Source organism: Lagenorhynchus albirostris, chromosome 9, assembly GCF_949774975.1.
Source record: "Lagenorhynchus albirostris chromosome 9, mLagAlb1.1, whole genome shotgun sequence".
Taxonomy (NCBI): Eukaryota; Metazoa; Chordata; class Mammalia; order Artiodactyla; family Delphinidae; genus Lagenorhynchus; species Lagenorhynchus albirostris.
The window spans coordinates 68783464-68799748 of record NC_083103.1 but is presented as its reverse complement, the minus strand read 5'-3'; the positions used below and the strand labels follow the sequence as shown (position 1 = coordinate 68799748).

The 16285-nt window shown below is 39.6% G+C and overlaps 1 protein-coding gene across 2 annotated transcripts in view; it reads left to right on the top strand.

Moving 5' to 3' along the window:
• Positions 1-6046: 6046 nt before the first annotated feature.
• The window catches only part of SLC36A4 (solute carrier family 36 member 4), a 44740-nt gene continuing 34501 nt past the window's right edge, over positions 6047-16285 (top strand). Inside the window, exon 1 of one of the 2 annotated variants that reach the window (XM_060160207.1) lies at positions 6047-6208. In XM_060160207.1, coding sequence (XP_060016190.1) covers positions 6157-6208 — 52 coding nt within the window. In that variant the 5' untranslated portion in view covers positions 6047-6156. The remainder of the gene's footprint in view (positions 6209-16285) is intronic. The other variant, XM_060160209.1, reaches the window with a different exon arrangement.

Sequence of the window (16285 nt, the reverse complement as noted above, 5' to 3'; positions counted from 1 at the left end):
TCATACAAAGTGCTAATTGAGGAGAGTCGAGGAGAGGAACTATTTACAATGATATGGGCAGCTTTTCAAGAACATCAACAGGGGATGATGTGGTATCCGAGGGCAGGCAGTGGGGAGGAGGAACATTCCTGCCTCTATGCCTGGAAAGGCAATAAGAAGGAGTGTTTACCGGGACCCTGGAGAGGGCTGCCCGACAGAAGCTGTGACTTTCTTAGAGGGATGCAGCCAACCTGTAGGGACTTAGTAAGGAGGGTACCAGAAAAATGAATTCCTGACCTCCTTCACCTCTGTCCTAGGATCGACCTCCTTCCACTATCTCCAAACCTCAAAACCAATTGGAGGCCCATTGAAGCATTCTATACAGGACAGCCTTCTGGGGCCCAGAACAGGATGGAAAAAGTGGGAAAGAGGATCTGGGGGGGAAATGGAAGACAAGTGGAGAACGCTTTCAGGCACATAGTATTTTGTCTGGTGCCTAGGTGGTATGTAATTATAATTATTACAGCAAAGAAAAGAATACACAGACCAGGTTTCAAATTCTAGCTCTACCTTTGTGGGCGTGAGTGGTAAATAATCCAAGAATTTTTCAGAAACGTTCAAAGCTTTATAAATGTAGACTTTCTGAACATTTTCAGAAATGTATTTCAGTGGTCTGCTTATTGTCAAGAGGATTTTTCCGATAATATTGTCTCGTATGCTCAGTGGTACATGTTTCAAGCACAATCTTAACTGTATTGCTTCAGCTTTCTGGGAAAGGACCCTAAGTGTGGTCGATCTGGGATTTAATGGTAATTCCACTGACACCCAGTTCATTTGGGTTCCCTTTGTCCTGAAGTGTCAAGCTTTTCTAGGGAGTCCTTCTTGGGTCCATTAATGAAACAAGTATTCAATTCAGAGTCTTCAATAAATGCCACGTTGTGTGGAGAATTTACCTTTTCCCAATCCAAATGACAAAAAGACATTATTTATGATGGTGATACAATTTTGCATATAAATAATCTAAAAGCAGGATGTAGCAGTAGCTGGATAAATTGATATTTAAAAATTCTATTTCTTGTAGGCCAGCCATCTTTCTCAAGACGGGTCCCTCTCATTTTGACTATAAAATTTCAAAGGACTTTTGAGAAAATCTCCTCTCTTCAGTTGTTCCCAGTCATTCGAATGTAAATTCTGAAACTGCTGTCTCCCCAGTCACAGAGATAACTGACATTAAAAATGAAGTATTTGAAATCAACTAAGAACAGGAAAACGTAAATTTTAAAAAATAACAAACTTCACATATAGATGACTTTCTTGAACACCTGTCTTGACAAAAATTAGTGTTTGGCAGGGACCATGACTTTCCCTTTTTGTAAATTTAGTGTTTGTTTTTATCATGTACTCAAAGAATCAAACAAGACATAATGAAAAACCAGCTCTCCCTACAATTCCCTTTCTCAAGAGGCAACCACTTCAAACTCCTCTGGTAGTTTCATTTGGTATTTACCTCCGTATCTGTAAATAACACTCTTACAGTAATACTGATGTTTCAGCTTTAGATATTACCTATTTTCTCACAACTCTGAAAAGTGAGGATTTAGCTCTTTTACACAGCCTTCACAGAGAATATTTCTCCCCACCACACCCACATCTTCGAACAGAGTTGTAATACATTCTCTGTTAAAGTTATGTTTTGTGTTTTTATTATTATGACTTGACACATATTATTCCCTGCAAGGAAAATGGCGCACTGTACTTGTATTTCTTTTATCAATGGTTTGTGCTTGAAGGTATCCCTTCTTGGTACCTTCTGTTCTCCTGCCCCAATTTGGACTGCTTACTCTCTAGGACTGCTGCACAACTGGGACCCTGGCATTTGGCATTTTCTTGGGATTCACCTCTCCCGTGTTGGATCCCTGCTTTCCTGGATCCCATGTCTACTTCTTCCTAGGTTTACCCCTTAATTCTGATGGAGCATTCCTCCCATGCTTTCTAAGAGAAGGAACATAGGAAGTATATGTTTTGAGCTCTTATATATCTTAAAATGTGTTTATTTTATGCTTTCATCTGATTGATAGTTTGGCTAGGTATCAGGTTCTAAGTTGGATGTGTTTTACTTCGGAAGTTGTAATGCAGTGCTCCACTGTCTTCCAGCTTTTGTTGTTGCTACTGGGCAGTTAGATGCAACTGCAATCGAATGTGATCCCTTCCTTACCTTTTATTTATTCATTTTTTATCTCAAAAAGCTGTTAGGATCTCCCTATTCCTTTCAGTGTTCTAAAATTTTACAATTTAGATATGTCTTGGCTTAAGTCTGTTTTCATCTGCTGTACTAGGTATTCAGTGCTGTACTGGGCAATCCTTCTAATTTGGAAACAAATACCCTTCAATTCTGAGAAATTCTGTTGTATTATTACTTTGATTTTTCCCTTCTCCTTGAACCCGCTAGACGTATCCTTAATTTTATTATTTTTTCTATTTTCCTTTCTTTTTGTCTTTTTGTTCTACTTTTTGTTCCATGAACATTCCTTTTTCCGTGGCATTCTATTCTTGTTTTATGGATGCACTATCTTTTAAAAATTTTTTATTTGAGAATATCAGGTGTTTTTAGTTATCTTGTACTACTTGCATTCTCTTTCTCCTAGGCACATTTTTCAGTTAATTTTAATCTACTAACTCAGTCATAAAGAGTTAAATAAAACAAACTTATTGGTAATAAAAGTACGGTTATCAGCAACAATTACTCCAACAAAGAAACTCTTAAGAGGACCAGTGCTGGTCAGCATGTTTCCTAAATTCTTCAACAGAATACAGAAGTCATTAAAGTGGATATTAATTAGAAGATGGTGAGAAATTATCTCTATATACATTGAAAACATAAGAGGGTAAAACATATTTAAGATACATAATAAATAATATTTTACACAGAGGGAATCAAAATAGAGTAAATGCTGAGGATTTGGTCCACTCAGCTTTTCTTTTTTGGAAACTGTTACCTTCTTCACACTGTCATCTGCAATAATTTCATCAGTCCCTACCACATATATGACTTTGTTCACCCCTCACTCTTTACCAGTCTGGGGTGAGAACCTGATCTAAGTTGATCTAATCACAATTCTTTCCTGAGAAATTTAAAAACTGAAACTGAAAAAAAAGAAACTAGTGTCTTTCTGGACACCTGAACTGTAAACTATAGAAATTGCGAGGGTTTAGGAACCATGTTTCCTGCCAGGTAAACCTTAGAAGCAGAGGACCTCTGCAGCAAAACACTGCACAGATATACAAGCAGGTGCACAGAGAAAAGCAATGGCAGGAGAAGGAGACAGAGTCTCAGAGGCATCAAAATCAGCTGTTCCTGATCCCAGTCAAATCTCTGTCCTGGGGATCTCAGTAAAAGTCCCCCTTTGTCTTAAGTTAGTTTAAGCTGGTCCCTCTCTCTAGTACCATAAAAAACTCCTAATTAATATGTTCAGTTTACTTGATGCTTTCTGTGAACTAGGCAACGGACTAATGTTCTAGATACTTTATCTCATTAAATCTTCACAACAAACTGTGAGGTTGGAAATATTATTTTACACATGAAGAAACTTTTGAGATCTAACTACTGTATAAAAGATGCTATCTAGATGTTCCACAGGTGTCTCAAATCAACATGTCTGAAACACAGCCGTTTCTCCATCTGTGAAATGGTGAAGGCTATTTTCACAGCCTGAACTGCTTTTCTCCCTACATACATCTAACTCCTTCTAATCTTGAGGTGTCAGCTTAAATGTTCTCCGAGAAGACTGTCCTGCCTACTCAATCTGAAGTAGTTTCTCCAGTAGCACCCTATTACTATTTTCTTCACCAACACTGTAATTACATAGTTAATATTTTGTTTAGTTCTTTTCTTTTGCATCCTCCTATACTAGACTATGAACTCCAGTTCATACCAATATTCTTTGCCATTTCAGACCCTGCATCTAGCATAGTCCCTGGCACAGGGGAGGTGTTCCATAAATGTGTTTGGATAAATTAAAGCTTTCTAAATATTTCCCTTCATGTATCCATGAGGCTATATTCAACAACTTTCAACACCTATTTACTGAACCACTGATACATGCAGGGCACTCTGCTAGGCCTTTTGAGACACAGACAAAGATACAGCTTCTCTCCTGCAGGCATTCACAGTATAGCATAAGACTCGGACAGGGAAATAATTATAAGGCACAGGGAGAGATGTTACAACAGAGATATGAACAAAGTATGGTAGTTACAAAGGAGGAAGTAATTGACATATGATCCAGGAAGTTAAAGTGAGGAAAAGAAAGAAAGGAATCGCCAGGGTTCAAATAGTCAGATTCTTTATAATGCCTTTATTCTAATATAGCTTTTCCCTATACCCTCTTCCAATTTACAAGATCTGGAGCAGAAGTCACAGTAAATACCTTCTCAAGTAGTGCAATATGAAACCATATAATTGTCTTGAATTTTACGGTCATCCCTATCACTTGGCTTATCTCCATATCAGTCTGTAAAAACACTGAGCCTGGCTGCCTGCCTCGGCCCAGGCCTCCATTACAGGTCAGACCTTTTTCCCTTCCACACTGCCAGATCTGCTTTTCCTGATGCTGAGATTAGAGGACAATGGCTTTTGATCCCTTTTAACACTCAAAGGATAATGTTGCTCTTTCAAGACACTGTCCCAAGTGTTCTCACTACAATGGGTGGTTTCTTGGACAGTTACCTATCCGATGCCTGTCTTCTCTCCCACTGATCTGTAACTAGGTACCCCACCCCGATACGGCTTAGGGACTATTCCTCTAGTTATGATCCACCACGATAGAGTTCTTTTTTCTCTATCTCCCCTACATCTTTGTTAAGTGTCAGGAACATTTTACAGAAAACCTTTCTTTGGGGTTTGCAAATGTATGTTTGTGAATGACTGGGGTTGATTTAAGGAAAACAAAGGGTTTTGGCAAACCACTAGTAAAAGTCACAAAAGATGCAACAGGAGGAAAGGTACAGATATTATGTAACTGCGTACTTTTTAAATCTTAGCATTTTAAATATTTATCACTATCACCATGTAGTTGTATCAGTGATCCTAGAAATCAGACACACACACACCCCCCCCCCATCAAAACAACAACAACAAACCAACTTTCCTCAGAAGACCCTACTGAAATAGAACGGACAAAAAGAAAAAGTCTTATGTCCTGGCTTTAAAGAACTATGAAATGAAAAAAAAAAAAAGAGCAATTTCAAAATTAAAGCACTTTCATTCTGTCCAAAAGCCGGCTTCAGATGTACCCACCTGAGGGGCCAGCTGCATATTGTAAGCCCCAGCTCTGGCTGCAGACAGAATTCCATCTTTGCCATTTACTACTTTATTATCCTTGGACAGGTTACTTAGCTCTGTGCGTTTAGTTCCCACATCTGTAAAATGGATATACACATTAGAATTATCGCACAGGCTTGTCATCTGAATTAAATAAGACAATGCATGTACAGTGCTTAAGAATATCTGACACTGCATCAGTATAATTACTCTTAACCTTAATTTCCTTTCAACACTGCGGCTAACGGCAAGTATCTGAAGGGCACTGAAAAATCCTTAAAGTTAAACTATCTGACTAAATGAAACGCTACTTGAGGGCACCCTCTATCTCTAAATAGAGGCATAGAGACGGAAAAACAACTAGTCAGAACTCCAACATGGATGGGGCAAATTCCCTCCTACTTTGCATTCTTCAAGGTGCCTTGCAGAATGCTAAAGCCTTGCAAGTATATGGCGTCCTGGAATTTGAGCTCGTGGTCATCTGTAAAGACACCCTCCCCACCCTCATCCCCACCAGGGAGCTATAGGCCTGGGTCTCCGCCAGCTCTAAGTTACTACCCCCAGTTATCTCCAAAACGTCCCTCCTCTCCCGTTACCCTGCCCTCCTGCAGCCGGACCTCCTCTCACTCGGGTCTTCTACCACGAGCGCTGCTCACTGGCCGCAACCCAACGCCCCAGGAAGGCTCCTCGAGCCCCGGCGCCTCGGCCGGGCCTGGCCGCCCCACTGCGCATGCTCCCCGCCGAGCGGGTGCGGTGCGCCGGGCCGGGCGCGGTTCCCGCTCAGCCGGGAAGGCCTTAGCCACGCAGCGGCAGGAGCGCGCGTCCCGGGGCGGCGGCGTCCTGGAGACTCCCGAGAGATGGAAGCTGCGGCGCCGGCGGCGGCCGAGGCGGCTGGGCACGAAGAGCTCGGTGGGTGCTGGGCGCGGGCGGGGGCGCTGGCCGACGTGGCGCAGGGATGCGCGTCCGCGGGAAGCGCCGAGGCCCCGAGCCCGCGCTCGGCCTCGGCCGGGGGTCTGGGGGCGGTGCGGGCGCCCGCGCGGCCGCCCACCCTGCCCCACGCGTCAGGGTTCGCGTTTCCTGTCCCTAGACAGGGAGAAACGCGGAGTGGCTTTCCGGTCGTTGTTGGGGTTTCTTGGGGGTCAGGGTTCTTGGGGTTGGGGGTCTGGCGTAGGTTTGAACGTAAAACCATCAAAGCAGACCTCCCTGGGACATTTGGTTTGAGCCGAGGCTTAGGAGGTGACTGACCTCCGAGTCAGCACCTGCACAGGAACGAGTTGTCCGATATGAGAGCTGGGTCAGGCGAAAAGCTAGGCCCTACAGAGGGCGTCAAAATGTACGTGTGTGTGTTTGTGTGCGCGCGCGCGAGCGCGCGCTGACGGTTGTCGTGCGCTGGTGTACGTTTCAAAGGCAATGCAGAGCCTTCGCGGACTCTGTTTTTTTCCAACGATGCTTTAAGGAAGTTGCCATGGTTTGGCCTTTCAGACACGGCAGCCCTGTTCAGAGTCCCTGGTGAATCCTTAATTTACCGTCTGCCACCCCAGGAGTGGCGAGTGTGACGTGCTGACCAGACTGAGATACGACGTGTAGTTGGCTCACTTGGCAGAGTTTGTTTGCCTGCTTTCCTCTGGTGTCTTGTCTCCTTGGCGACAGGGAATGCGAAACTTTGTTTATGGTTTCCCGCTGTCAAAAGTAAAACAAAAATAGAGATCGAGGTAGTAATAATATTGTTCCTCCCAGTTAGATGCATTGTATTAGGAATATTTGTAATTCGCTGCTAAATGATTAAAAAAGAAGTTGAGCTTTAAAGAAATACTTTATTATAGTAACAGATTGCTGTCCTGTAATAATGTGCAGGGCACTTTGCAGTTGATTTCTTTCAAGTCACAGTAATGGTAGAAATAAACGTAACATGTTATTGAATGTTTGCTGTGTCGAGCAGTGTAAGTGCTTTACATATGTTTTGTTTCCTTTAATCCTCACAACAATGGGGAGGTAGGTGCAATTATTATCCCTGTTTTATAGATAGAATAATTTTAAGCTCATTAATGGCAGTACCCAGATAGGAATCCAGGTTTATCTGTTTTAAATTCGAGGTGGGAATTTACCAGAACTCCAACATGGATGGGGCAAATTCCCTCCTACTTTGCATTCTTCAAGGTGCCTTGCAGAATGCTAAAGGTGGGAAAATGTGCATTCTCATGCATTGCTGGTAAAAGCAGTATAATATACTTATCCTTAAAAATGCACACATCGTTTGACTCAGCATTTCTACTTCTAGAAATATTTCCCAAGGAAATAAGTCATGTAACATATCAATAGATGTTCATTACGTTATTTATAAATGTGAAAAGCTGGTGACTATCTAAATGTCCAATTAAAGGAAATTGTTTAGGTAAATTGTGATATAGCCATGTAGTCATATACTGAATAGCCCTTTAAAGTCATGTGGGAAGATGTTCGCCATATGTATTTTTACTAACTGAAAAAGTTTTCTAAATTATTTTAATTTTTTAAAGTTATGTCTCTTCATTAATTCAACACATATTTGTGGAGCTTCTCCTATGTGCTAGGCACTGCTTTAGGCATTTGGGATACAACTGTGATACATTTGTGAACAACACAGATCAAGATTCCTGCTCTCATGGAACTTATATTCTAGTAAGAGGAAGCAGACAATGAACAGTAAAGACAATTATCGGTTAATTTAAAGTACATTAGGCTAAAAGTGCTATGGAAAAAAGAGCAGAGTAAGGGAAATCCAGAGAGAGCGTGGGAGTTAGGCAGTTTATAGCATTTTATAAAGTAGTCAGAATGGGCCTTATTGAATAGGTGGGACTTGAGCAAAGGCTTGGAAAAGGTGAGGGAATTAGTCAAGTGGATATCTGAGGAAAGACTCTTCTAGGCAGAAAGAACAGCTGGAGTAAAGACAGAAGTAGTGAGGAGGGCAAGGAGGCTGAAGCAGAATGATCAAGGTGGTGATGAGGCCAGATTATGTAGGACAGCGGTCCCCAACCTTTTTGGCACCAGGGACTGGTTTCGTGGAAGACAGTTTTTCCACCCGGTGAGTGCGGGGGGTGGGGTGGGGGGATGGTTCAGGCAGTAACGGGAGTGATGGGGAGCGGCATATGAAGCGTTGCTTGCTCACCTGCCACTCAACTCCTGCTGTGCGGCCTGGTTCCTAACAGGCCGTGGACCGGTACCGGTCCACAGCCTGGGGGTTGGAGGCCTCTGATGTAGGGTCTTGCAGTTCCATGTGAAGCCTTTGGCGTTTGCTCTGAGAGAATGGGGAGCCAGTGCAGGGTTTCAGCAGAGGAGAGACATGATCTGACTTAAATTCTAAAAGGATCATACTGTGTGAAGAGTGCACTGTACGGGGCTAAAGTAGAAGCAGGGTATTTCAGCAATTCAGGAGACAGGTGTACATGTCCTTCACAGCAGTAGTGGTAGCAGCAGTGGGAGTGGAGAGAAATGGTTAGACTCTGGATATATATTTAAAGTAGAATGAGAATGATTTCCTAACAGATTAGATGAGGGGTGAGAGTGAGACAGAGACAAGGATAACTCCAGGGACCTGAGTGTCTAGAAGAATGAAATTGCCATCAGATGAGATGTTGTGGTTGTTGTACAATACGTCTACAGATTCTCTGATGTTTCTGTCGTCAAGAGGAGGAACTTAATTTCCTTCCTTTTGAGTGTGGGCTGTATTTAGTAACTTGCTTCTATTGAATAGATTATGGTGGAAGTGATAATGTTTGACTTCAAAGCTAGGTCCTAAAAGGCATTGTGCCAGGCTCTCATTTTTGGATTAGTTACTTGGGGAGAGGCAGCTGCCATGTTGCAAGGATAAGCAATTGTAAGGAAGGGCCCACATGGCCTAGAACTGAGGCATCCTGATGGCAGCGATAAGTTGTTATACAGTAATCCATAGCCAGTTGAGATGGGTTAAGCCAGGAAGAGCAGGTTTGGTGGTGAAGATGAGGAGTTCAGTTTGGGGCATGCTGAGTTTGAAATGTCTATTAGATATGAAAGTGTAAATGTCGAGTAGGCAGGTGGATTTATGTCTAGAGTTAGGGAGATGTCTCGGCTGGAGATATGAATTTGGAAGTCATCATCATGAAGATAATATTTAAAGCCATGGGACTGAATGAAAATATACTGGAGTGAGTGTATGTGTTTGTGTATACTCTAAAATGTTGCCAGCAGTAGTTTCTAGGTGATGAGGTCATTTTATTTTCAAAAATGTTGCTTATCTTTATATTTTCTGATTTTCTACAATGACCAAATATTATTTAATTTAAAAAAGAATTTAAAAAATGGGGTGTCTGTGTGAAAAGCACTGGTAGAGTTCTTAAGATACAGGTTCCCTTAAGGTCTGCACATTATTTCAAAGAGGATGGGGACCTCTGGAAGGTGAGTGAGTGAAGCTTCATCTCCCACTCCCCATCGCTTGAATTACCGCCTGAACCATCGCTGCACCCTCCCCCTCCCAGTCAGTGGAAAAATTGTCTTCCATGAAACCGGTCGCTGGTGCCAAAAAGGTTGGGGATCACTGCTGTAGTGAATTTAGCAGTTTCCTGATTGTTGCACATTTAGGTTGTTTCCAAATTTTCAGTATAGTGGTTTTTTTTGTTTTTTTGTGTTTTTTTGCAGTACGCGGCCCTCTCACTGTTGTGGCCTCTCCCGTTGCGGAGCACAGGCTCCGGACGCGCAGGCCCAGCAACCATGGCTCACGGGCCCAGCCGCTCCGCGGCATGTGGGATCTTCCTGGACCGGGGCACGAACCCGTGTCCCCTGCATCGGCAGGCGGACTCTCAACCACTGCGCCACCAGGGAAGCCCCAGTATAGTGTTTTGATTAAGATCTTTGTGCAGAAATCCTTTTCTCCATATACTGGATTTGCAGAAGTGGAATTACTCGGTGAAAAGGATAAACATTTTAAAGGTTTCAATACATATTGCTAAATGAATGTGATTTTTCTCTATTCTGACAACAGGTGGAAATTTAGGTTGATTTTAGGTTAGAAAATTCAGGTTGAAACAATTGCCTGGGCAACATAAGAGAGCATAAAAAGCACTGCCTAAGAATGTTCCAATTGTATGCACCATTAATGTATACATATGGTGTATAATGTATGGTTTATAATATTGAATGAAGCTAGTACTTCTTATTCATTTATATTTTTCTATTTGTAAATAGAAATAATTTTGTCTAGGTAGCTTGATATCTATTGATTAATAATTTATTTTATAAGGCATTGTTAATTCTTTTTTTTTAAACTGAAATATAGTTGCTGTACAGTATTAAATAAGTTACAGGTGTACAATATAGTGATTCACAATTTTTAAAGATTATATTCCACTTATAGTTACTATAATATATTGGCTATATTCCCCACATTGTACAATATATCCTTGTAGCTTATTTTATACCTAATAGTTTGTACCTCTTAACTCCCTACTTCTTTATTGCCCCTCCTCCCTTCCATCTCCCCACTGGTAGCCACTAGTTTGTCCTCCATATCTGTGGGTTTGCTTCTTTTTTGTTATATTCACCAGTTTGTTGTATTTTTTAGATTCCACATATAAGTGATATCATACAGTATTTACATTTCTCTGTCTGACTTATTTCATTTAGCATAATGACTTCCAAGTCCATCCATGTTGTTGCAAATAGCAAAATTTCATTCTTGTTTATGGCTGAGCAGTATTCCATTGTGCAATCTACAAATTCAGTGCAATTGCTTTGAAAATACCAATGACGTTTTTCACAGAACTAGAACAATTACATTTAAAATTTGTGTGGAAACACAAAAGACCCCAAATAGCCAAAACAGTCTGGATAAAAAAGAACAAAGCTGGAGGAATCACAGTTCCCGACTTCAGATTATACCACAAAGCTACAGTAATTAAAACGGTATGGTACTGGCACTAGAGCAGATACAGATCAATGGAACAGAAAGAGAGCCCAGAAATAAATCCACACACTTATGGACAATTAATCTGTGACAAAGGAGGCAAGAATATACAATGGAGAAAAGATAGTCTCTTCAATAAGTGGTGCTGGGAAAACTGGATAGCTGCGTGTAAAAGAATGAAATCAGAACATTCTCTAACACCATATAAAGCATTGTTAATTCTTGACTATAGTAATCACAAGCATTTTTCAGAGCTGTCCAATTCAATATTTGGCCAAAGGCAAGACATTGGCAAGTAATAGACTTTATGTGTAATGTAAGTTGGATTTTGTAATTTTTAATTACTTTGCATGAGTATTCCTGTTTTATTTCATATGTTCTTACCTCTGTTAAAGCTTATCCAATGTTAGGTTTTTAAGTATTTGTCTCCTTCACTAGTCTCAATTTCCTTCTGTCTGGCATAACATATTTTGTCTGTATGCATACTCAGTATTATAGCACCATTTGTAGCGCATAAGTGCTCAGAATTATTAATTATTAGTAGTAAATGAATTAAATTCATGTCAGATTTATATTTTAAAATCCTGTAAAACAAATTTTTTTTCTAATATTTCATTATGTAGGAAGGGGAAGAAAACTAATATTTATTGATTACTTATTATGTGCCAAGGATGAGGCTCTATGCTTCATATATATTGTCCCATTTCACTGTCACAAAACCCCCGTGAGGTAGAAATTACTACTCTCATTTTCTACATGAAAAGATAGGCCCAGAGGAATCCTGGGTAAAATATAAATCAGATCATGTCATGCCTCTGCACAAAACTTTACTTTTGTCCAGCATGGTAGCCTTTAGCCATATGTGTATCTGATCTGAAATATGGTTTGTCTGAATTAAAATATGTTGTAATTATAAAATACACTCTAGATTTCTAAGACTTAGTATGAAAAATAGAATGTAAAATATCTTGTTAATAATTTTTATATTGATTACATTATCATTGAAATGATAATATTTTGGATATATTGGGTTAAATAAAATGTTATTAAAATTAATTTTACTTGTTGCTTTTTTGCCTTTTGCTTTTTGATAACGGCCACCCTACCATGTATGAAGTGACATTTCACTGTGATTTTGATTTGCATTTCATGATGATTAGTGATATTGAGCATCTTTTCTGTTGGCCATTTGTATGTCTTCTTTGGAGAAGTGTCTGTTCAAATCTTTAGCCAATTTATTAATCAGGTTATTAGGTTCTCTTTTTATTTGTTTTTGTTTTTCTTGCTCTTTAGTTGAAGGAGTTCCTTATGTACTTTGGAAATTAACCCCTTATCAGATATATGGTTTGCAAATACATTCTCCCATTCCTTAGATTGACTTTTCACTCTGTTGATTGTTTCCTTTGCTGTGCAGAAGCTTTTTAGTTTGATGTAGTCCCACTTACCTGTTTTTGCTTTAGTTAACTGTACTTTTGGTGACATATTCATGAAATCATTGCCAAAACCAATATCTAAACCTTTCCTCCTATGTTTTCTTGTAGAAGTTTTACAGTTTCAAGTTTACATGTAAGTTTTTAATCCATTTTGAGTTGATTTTTGTGTATGGTATAAGATAAAAATCCAATTTCATTCTTTTGTATGTGGATACCCAGTATTCTGAGCACCATTTGTTGAAAACACTGTCTTTTCCACATTGTGTATTCTTGGCACCCTTGTTGAAGATCAGTTGCATAGACTGATTTCTGGGCTCTCTATTCTGTTCTGTTGGTCTGTATGTCTGTCATTATGCCAATATCATAATGCTTTAATTACAGAAGACCTTAAATATCCCAAAGAATTCTGAAAAAGAACAAATCTGATCACACTTCCTGATTTCAAAATATATTACAAAGCTAAAGAATCTTTCAGTATCTTAAAGCATAACTTTACTCTTGTGAAAAACTGTTGTGCTGAGTTCCAAATAGCACTGGGATAATGGCAGCTGCCTAAATCCTAATCTCTTCATATATCCTCCCCCAAAACCTGTTAATTCAACAAGGAGCACAAGTAAACACATTCATGAAATTATTCTTATAGCATTAATAGGAGACCAAGGATACCACAAACTTCAAATAATCTGTAAATAGAAAAATAAACAAAATTTCAAACAGAGCTCCTGTCACTGCTGCAAATATGGAGAATGGAGGAGTCGTCTTTAGAATCTCTGTGGAAAAGAGGAAGGGGAGCAGGAGGCTTGGAAGAAGCACAGTGAAAATCTCCCTTAGAAAGAGAAAATCTAAACTAAAGTGTTAAAAGTCTAAACAGAGGTCAGGTCGGGGAGTTGGTAATTCACAGGGAAGGAACACAGGGTATTCCTGTATTCCAGGAATACAGGGAAGGAATTTGAACATTAGCAGGCATAGAGGAGGCAGCCTTAGCAAAACATTGCCTCTGGAGGAGAAGGAGATAAAAAAGCAGTGGAAATGCCCCTCAGATCCCTGGAAGTAAAGAGAAGAAGGAAAGTAACAGGGGGGAAATTGAAGATTCTGCAGAAATGGAAAAGAACCAGAAGACATGCCAGTTACTCCCTATGACCCCTGATAACTCAACATCATCCATTAAATAAACTGAACTTCACTGTGCTAACAGAAGGAAATCCTGTCAAACTAGGATCCCTGTCAATGAAATGCCTAGCAATAGGAGAAATCATAAATAAAGAATAAATTACAAGGTGCCTAAGGGAAATATTGAAATGAAAATTTAAGTCATTGAATTTCAAAGAAGAATTTAAATGAGGTAAAGAAAGACAGTAAAAGGGTTCTAGAGAAAGTAGTTGAAATGGAAGACAGACAACAAAGATCCAGCATGTAATTGGAATCTCTAAAAAAGAAAAGCAAAATATTTGAACCAAACAAATGCTTAAAGATATAATCCAAGAAAATTTTCCAGAAATAAAGAAAACCTAAATCTGTATATCAAACAGACCTACTTTGTACCCTTTTGACTCAGACTGCTCAACCCTAAGACATATAATAAAACCATTAGACTTTTAAAACAAGGGAAGATTCCTCAGGACCTCAAGCGAAAAGAACAAATTATGTAATGGCTGAGAAAATTAGTCTGACATAATACTTCTCAAGACTAGCATACAAGGTAAAGTAAGAGTAGAGCAGCATTTTCCAAAAAACTCAGGGGTAGAAAGTATGAGCCAAGGATGTTCTGTCTAGCTGTCCTTCATATCAAGGCTATAGAATATAGTTTAAAACATACAAAAATTCAGGGAATACTGAGCTCATGAGTCCTTCCTGAGCAATCTACTAGAGCAGTGGTTCTCAGAGTGTAGTCCCCAGACCAGCAACATCAGAGTCCCCTGGGACCTTGTTAAAAATTTATATTCTCAGGTCCACCTCAGACCTGCTAAAATCAGAAGCTTTGGCATGGAGTATATCAATTTGTGTTTAAGCAAGCCCTGCAGGTGGTTCTGATGCACATTCTACAGGAGAATGAACTTCTTCCAGCAAAGGGATGATTGAGGAAACTTCGGCAGAGGACTGATCACAAGCATTTAACACACTGATTGTAGATTTAAGTCTAAGACATGAGTGGCGACATGATTGAACAACAGTATGTAAAGCATTTTGTAAATTGCCAAAGTAGATAGAAAGAATACAACTGAAAGATGAGAGAAGAAGAGACACAGAAAGGCAAAAGTAGAATTAGACCATTAATTGTTGTATAGGTGGAAGTCAGAGGACACCATTTAAAACTGATAAACAAGATAGTAAAAGAATAAGAATGGGCTTCCCTGGTGGCGCAGCGGTTGAGAGTCCGCCTGCCGATGCAGGGGACACGGGTTCGTGCCCCGGTCCGGGAAGATCCCACATGCCACAGAGCGGCTGGGCCCGTGAGCCATGGCCGCTGAGCCTGTGCGTCCGGAGCCTGTGTTCTGCAACGGGAGAGGCCACAACAGTGAGAGGCCTGTGTACCGCAAAAAAAAAAAAAAAAAAAAAGAATAAGAAAAAAAGAGGATTAAGGGCACCATAAAAGATAAAATGGCAAAGGTAGCTAGTAGAATAGCTCAACTAAATGCAATACATGATCCAAAAAAAATATTACTAAGAGAACCTTATTAGTACAGTTGATGAAACTGGAAAATAGAATGTAGCTTAAGTAAAAGTATTGATCAATATTAAACTACTTGAACTTGATTACTGTGAATATTCAGGAAAATATTCTTGTTCATAGGGAATACATGCTAGTGATAGGGTAAAATGGCATGATATATGTAATGTACTCTCAAATAGTTAATAACAAGTGATAAACATTTGAGAGAGAAAAAGAAAACATGGCAAAATATTAAAATTTGTTGAGCCTGTAAAGGGTACATGGGAGGGTTTTTTGTACTATTCATGCAAATTTAATGTAAGTTTGAAATTATTACAAAATAAGTTTTAAAAAGTTATGTCAATCAGTCATTTCCAACTAAATCATTTAGGTTACCCCAATTCCCTGTTACGTAGGTTTATTGTATGTATTTGAATGGAAAAAACTTTCACTTCTTTAAAATATCCTATACTTCAGACCTTACTAATGCATGTCAGTCATCTCAATAAATTTGAATTTAGTGAATTTTACGAGAACAAGACAGACAGTGATGACTAGTGTTATCTTTCTCCTCAGAAGGAGCAAAATCATGCTAAAAATTGCTAGATATAAGAATAGATTGTGGTACTAAAAATTTAAAGATTGGAATGTCTTTATAATCTTCTTAAAGCATTTAAAATTATGCTTGCCAGCAATTCCACTCCTGGGTATATGTACAAAAAAACCCAAAACACTAATTTGAAAAGCTACATGCACCCCAATGTGCACAACAGCATTATTTACAATAGCCAAGATATGGAAGCAACCTAAGTGTTTATGAACAGATGGGTGGATAAAGAAGATGTGGTATGTATGCACAATGGGATACTACTCAGCCATAAAAAAGAATGAAATTTTGCCATATGCAACAACACGTATGGACTTGGAAGGTATTATATCAGACAGACAAATACTGTATGATATCACTTATGTGGAATCTAAAAAATACA